General features: G+C 36.5%; 1 protein-coding gene across 1 annotated transcript; it reads right to left on the reverse strand.

Annotated features, from left to right (window-relative positions):
* Window positions 1-492: 492 nt before the first annotated feature.
* On the reverse strand, window positions 493-905 carry LOC149640183 (uncharacterized). The gene is made up of 2 exons (XM_089850649.1): window positions 883-905; window positions 493-832 (listed from the first exon to the last, which is right to left on the reverse strand). The coding sequence occupies exons 1-2, from the start codon at window positions 903-905 to the stop codon at window positions 493-495; spliced, it is 363 nt and encodes a 120-aa protein (XP_089706775.1).
* Between the last annotated feature and the right edge of the window lie 5,641 nt (window positions 906-6,546).

Consider the following 6,546-nt stretch of genomic DNA (forward strand, 5'->3'; position numbering starts at 1 on the left):
TTGGTTTCTGAAACACTCTCCATCTAGCTCCAAGGATACCAAAGGCATTCTCACTACAACGCCTAATGTTTATGCATGAACATTAGTTTAATACCATTTAAGACTGCTACATACATTATAACTCAATACCTTGCTCTGCTTAGCCGATAATTAAACACCCTCGTTTTCGGCGTCAAATCTTTGGCAGAGAAAGGTCGCATAAAATCTGGCCGAAGTTGAAAAGCTTCATCTCCAAGCAAAACATGCGGCATGGATGTTCTTGTACGTGGTAAATTGCCTGGTGGTGGCAGGCCTAGTGTGTCATTAACCAACGCCTGACCAATGGGTGACGCTTTGAATACCCCACCGTCCGAATTTGACCCGTAACCTCCAATATCAACTGCCAAAAACTTGTATTCGGCATCTACAACTGCCATTAACACAACAGAATTTGTGCCCTATATTTAAGATTTGAGGAGTTTCATATTTTGCTGTTATTTGGCCATAAAACTATTAACATACTTTATAATTGTAGTACATGGAGCCACTCTTTGCTGGCTGCTGGATAACTACATGCTTCCCATCAACAGCACCACAACAGTTTGGATATTGCCAACGACGACCATATTCATATGCAGCATTTCCCCATGTAGCTTCAGTTGGTGCCTTGCGTAACATTAACATTATACATGGTGTGATATTACTACTTTGGGAAGTTGTTACCTTTAAATACAACGGCTGGAGACATTTCCACAGAGCGTCGCACGTTTCTTTAAGAACAACATGGACAGTTGACTTATGCACTCTGAACCCAAATGCAGTACTAGTTAACGAATCACCACTGGCCATTAACCTGCCAATGATCCAATTAGAATTTAAAGTACTGAAACAGCCAAAGCTTACCAATGTATGAAAATATCCTTCATCATCCCGTAGCTTCCAAATTGGATGGGTTCCCCATCGACGTTTCTTTCTTTCTTTTCTCTGTTGCAATTGTTATCTGGGTGCACGGCAGTGCACCCGCCAAGTTGTCGTGCACTACCAGCAATCCTTTACCCGAAACATTTCAGCCTCATTTTCACCCCCTCGTAACTCGGTACTGGGGAATAGTACACCACTCATATTTACACCTCAAGGGCACAGTGTTAATCCTAGGAAGTCCTCCAACTTCCAGCTTTCTAACTCATCTGGTTTCTGTGATAATCCTATGTGAAAATGACACATTATGAGACTGACTGACTGACTGACTGACACATCATCAAAACGTCTAGGGCATTTCCGGTGGTGCTAAAATGATGAAATTTGGCATACTTGTACCACTAAGCATACAAGCAAAGGGAAAAGTCCCAAAAGCGGGAGTTTTCCCCTTTTAGCCCCTGAAATGGGGGTTTAGAATTAGAATCATCATCTAAACCTCTAGGGCATTTCCGGTGGTGCTAGAATGATGAAATTTGGCATACTTGTACCACTAAGCATACAAGCAAAGGGAAAATTCCCAAAAGCGGGAGTTTTCCCCTTTTAGCCCCTGAAATGGAGGTTTAGAATTAGAGTCATCATCTAAACCTCTAGGGCACTTCCGGTGTTGCGGGAATGATAAAATTTAGCACAAGTAGGACTTAGCATACAAAGAAAGGAAAAAGTCCCAAAAGCGGGAATTTTCCCCTGTTAACCCCTGAAATGGGGGTTTAATAATTTAGATCCCCTCGTAATAGGACATTATAATTTAATTTTTTCGTCTTTTAATATTAATATTTTTTACTAATATGAATCTTTCGTATTGTAAAATTAATGTTTTTTACTTAATGTTTTAGTTAATACATTTTTTACTCATTTCCTTTTCATTTCGTCTGAAATGGTTCTATAATAGGTCATTATAATTTAATTTTTTCGTCTTTTAATATTAAAGTACAAATGTTTATTTCACTTCATAATCCTACTTCTATAATTCTTTAAGAACATGCACGTACAAAAAGGAGTGAAATCCCAACAAAAACATCTCTGTAAAAATATGCCAAATTGTTTGGCCGTAAAAAGAAGTGAGATCTAAAATACGGCCAAGTTATTATCTCCAGGTGAACCAACATTTTATTTGACTTAAAACTTCTCAAGAATGTTTTTCTGACTTGGCCATTAGCATTCCAAACTTGCATCCTTCTTCTTTGCGCCCGTGATGGTGAAGAACGGAAGTTACAAGTTTAACCACAAAGGCTATTCAAGAATATTTAAACAATTTGATTTAATATTTTAATTTCGATCCATATCTGGAATTAAACGAATCTTTGAAATGCTAATGGCCAAGTCAGAAAAACATTCTTGAGACGTTTTAAGTCGAATAAAATGTTGTTTCACCTGGAGATAATAAATTTGGCCGTATTTTAGATCTCATTTCTTTTTACGGCCAAACAACTTGGCATATTTTTACAGAGATGTTTTTGTTGGGTTTCTTTTTCAGAAGCAATAAGTTCTTTTTTCTTAATAATAAACACGCAATTGTGTTGAGAAGGAGCGTTCGTCGCGTGTTCGTGGGCGCCATTTTACTTACTGGTGTTTATAGAGTATCGACACGCGATGAGTTGCTCTGCAAGCGCGTTTGTAAACAACTTCCCGTTGAGTAGCGGCCGAAGCTGAAAGCTTTGTCTGATTACGAGCATCGGCTTTCGGCTTCGTGCGCAAGCTGTAGTACGTTTTCTCGCGCGCTTATAAACGCGCCTTTACAGCTTTTATAGCTGGAGTAAGTTTCAGCGCGACATTTGACGCTTGATGATTTACGGGTGAATACCTCAAAGCATTCTATCATGACAGCGCATTGCTTCCCAAATTTTTCCCTAAAACACATGGGCATTGTAGCGCATAATTCATCCCGACTGTAGCTTCAGACACCCAAAATCGAAAAGCTAAATCTTTATTTGTTAAAGCTAGTATTAGCTTCATAATCGTTAAGACAACCTGCTGAGAAATAGTTGGCTTTGAATTTTGAAATAAATATGGGGACACTTGTTGAACTAAAATTTGTATAACTTACAAGCTTTCGAGACCAGTGAAGTACTTGGTTTTTAAATCTCCTTTATCCCCTCCAAAAAGAATTCCGCATATTTATGTTCACCTAATTCTTTCTCAAGTGTAGGATACCAATTGATTTATGTTTTCTTTGCAAGAATTAAGCAAACTATAGGCTTCTCCTAGTTTGGTTGTTAGTAGGGTAATTTTTTCACTCGATTTTTGGTTTTTAAATTCCACATACTCTAACACATTTTCCCCGCTTAAAGTGAACAATTAACTATTTCCTTTTCTACCTGATTAATAACTCTAAATCCTTAAAAACTAATTCGCTTTGTTTACTGACATCAGCATATTCTGACTCAGTTTGAGTGATTTTATCCGAAGAACTAGTAGCAACGCTAAATTTTACATTGTAATCCAAAGGAGCTGTAATACTTTTGGTTTTTGGAGAGGCTGGAGAGCCTATGCTATCGTCACGAACCAAGGAGTTAAGTGAAGAGGTGGTGTCTTCCAAAATAAACGAAACTCCAGCTTCGTCAGAAAATGGAGGTATAGAAACTTTGTTCGTTATTTGACAGAGATGTACCTTCCTCTAGTGACAATGAAGTAGGTTTTGATTTCGTGCTAATATCTAGGACAAAATTAAAAATTATTAGGTAAATTCTATGAAACTTTTGAGTTCGTAAACAAAGTCGACTTTACTCAATGAATCTTCCTTTTGAAACGTTCTAACTTTAGGTGTTGATACAGCGCTCTTAATAAGTGATAGGTTACGTTTAAAAGAAACGGGTGTTTGACTTTGAAAACGCTTTTTCCGTCTGCCGTATTTTAAAGTTTACCGTTCCCATCATCAACATCGTAAGTTTTGCTTTTGTAACCCAGTTTCAAGTTTGGTAACCAATCTAGATAGGTTTTATCAAATCGCTTTGATTATTTCCCTATAATCAATAGCTCTATATACGCATACATACATCTATTCCAAGAGTCAAGAAGAATTTCTAAAACAAACGTGAATAAAAAAGTCTTAAACATATTATTAATCGGCAAACATCTTTAAAAGCTCTAAGCCTTAGCCTTCTCAACCACAACGTTCGCCTTTCTCCAGATAATTCTTCCGTTTTAACATCCTCTTTTGTTATAATAGCTGTTACTCCTAAGAAACCGATGTATTCTCCCTTTTCAGAGTATTTTTTTACCTCCCTTGCAATTAACCACGATGCAACCATGATGAGTTTAACTCATTTTCTACTAGTGTTTAAAAAAAAACCCCACAGAATGGCGAGTTTGGCTCTCAACTGAAATTGAAAGATACCTAGATGGCAGTAGTATACAATTCTTGACGCCCCTTCCCAAGAGGGACGTTTCATTAAGTCGATTGAAATAGCTCTGCACTCTATTTACAGCTGTACCGCCAATTTCTATCTTCTATCTTGCAAATAGTGTCCCCTATTCTTCTCCCATCATCAAGTCTACTGCGGTCGACATCAACTTCGCTTGATTAGACGTAGCCAATTAGGAAGCGTATAATCACGTGCCTAGATGCTGAGGCAGCGATATGGCGAACGCTTAATGTGTAGTAACTCGTATCTTTGTTATATATTAGCATAAAAACATGGGAAAAATAAAGAATGAGTGGAAGAAGGAGCACGAGAAGATAATTGTAGAATTTTATATGAGTTCATAAATATTGTAGATAGTAAATATCGCGCGTGTTGGGTGCTAGCAAGACTTAGCTATTGGATCGTTAGATCTTGTGCTCTATAAAAAATATTATAAGCGATCCTTTTTCATTACATATCCATATGTTTGTAAATAATATCACATTAATATTTAGATCATAGACAACTTTGGGATCGAAAGTCTGAAGGTCATTTTAGTAGAGTTTTAAAACGGACTACTTTAAGAAACTTAGTTCAATTGCTTGGGCTAGATGGCAAGGACCAGGCGTATACAGGCACCACAAATGATTTAACTTATCTTTATAGTAAGCATGACATATCTTTATAGTATGCATGACGTTTCTTTATAGTATGAATGACATATCTGTATAGTATGCATGACATATCTTTATAGTATGCATGACATATAAAGCCTAATATTATCGCATGGACATCTCAACAAACAACATCAATATTGATAAGGTTGAGGACTGTGTTTTCGCGCCGACGTGACTGACATTAGCCAAAATGGTAGATACGTGTTCGGTCAGCTTTTCAGAGATAGTCCTGTAGTCGATCCAGTTTATCTGATGGTCTTTCACGGCGACACTATCGAAAGCTTTTTCAAGGTCAAGAAAAATCCCTAGGCACGTGCACTCAAAATTGACTTGCATAAGTTAGTTATGGCTAACTCGGTTCTACTATCTTTACGAAACCCAAATTGGTTTTTCGCAAAGATATTGTGTGTATAAAAAAATAGCTTAGCCTATTAAAAAAAAGGTATGTCATAAATTTTAGCAAATGGCGAGAGTACAGATATAGGTCTATAATTACTAAGGATGACTTTTTGAAAATTGGTTTTTAGCCTACCGGTTGCTTCATTTATTAATTTCACTTGGATTTATTCGATGTGGCCTTAGATATCTTATTTTTAATGTACGTACTTCTAGCATTTCGTAATTGGTTATTTAAAGAGTTTCGGTATGTTATATATTTCTTTTGCGTTTTCCTGGAATCCAGGATTCAGGGTAAACATTTATCGCTTTGGTTTTGAAACTGTTATTACAGGCAGAGATTATCGTGTCTTCAAAAACGATATATGCAAGGTTTGCCGGGATTGTGATTTTATCATAAATAAAGAGGATAAGTAGGTGCCAGGTGGTCTGAGACATCAATATCGTTAATGTTTTCAGCATTGGCCTAAGCGCTCGTAAATATATTGTCTATACAGCTCGGGGTACGGTTACCCTCGTTGCGGAGTAAATCGTTCTCTTGAGACTGTAGCTAGAATAGAGATCTATTATAGATTGTGGGCTGGGAGTATCTGAATTGAAAATTAAAGTCTTTAAGTACGGTTTTGTTAACTTTGCAGTTGACTGCAATGCATAAGATAGATTCGTTAATCATTATGAAGGTGTCAAAATTTGAAGAGTGTGGTCGATATATAATAAAAAAAACGTCCCCAGTGTCTTGCAGTTTTATACCGTAACTCTCAATATCGATATTAAATACTCAAGTTTCTCTTAATATAGAGAAATTTGGTTCTTGTGAATGTAGAAACTCACACCTTCTCCTCGTCTGTTGTCAATACCAGTAAAAATAATGTGCGATGTAGGGAAAATAGTTATTCTGGAACCATGTTTCAGTTTGATCATAAATTGGTCCTATTACCAAGCTCAAAACATCTAAATCTGAGGAAACACTGAGCTGAATTAAGAATTAGACAAAGTGTAGAAAATTAAATGCCTGAAGTACAGATACTAAAATTTTCAGCTTGAAAGACATGATTATAGAACATCAGTTATTAAAAAAATTCTTACCCAAGTTTTTTCTCCAAAATTAATTTAGCAAAAATATGTTATTACGAAAATTATTTTAAAAATAGTATGCGTGAAGTTCAATTTTGATA

This window comes from Phalangium opilio, unplaced genomic scaffold (assembly GCF_054372755.1).
Source record: "Phalangium opilio isolate 3A_F unplaced genomic scaffold, DU_Popi_V2 ptg000093l_1, whole genome shotgun sequence".
Lineage (NCBI taxonomy): Eukaryota > Metazoa > Arthropoda > Arachnida > Opiliones > Phalangiidae > Phalangium > Phalangium opilio.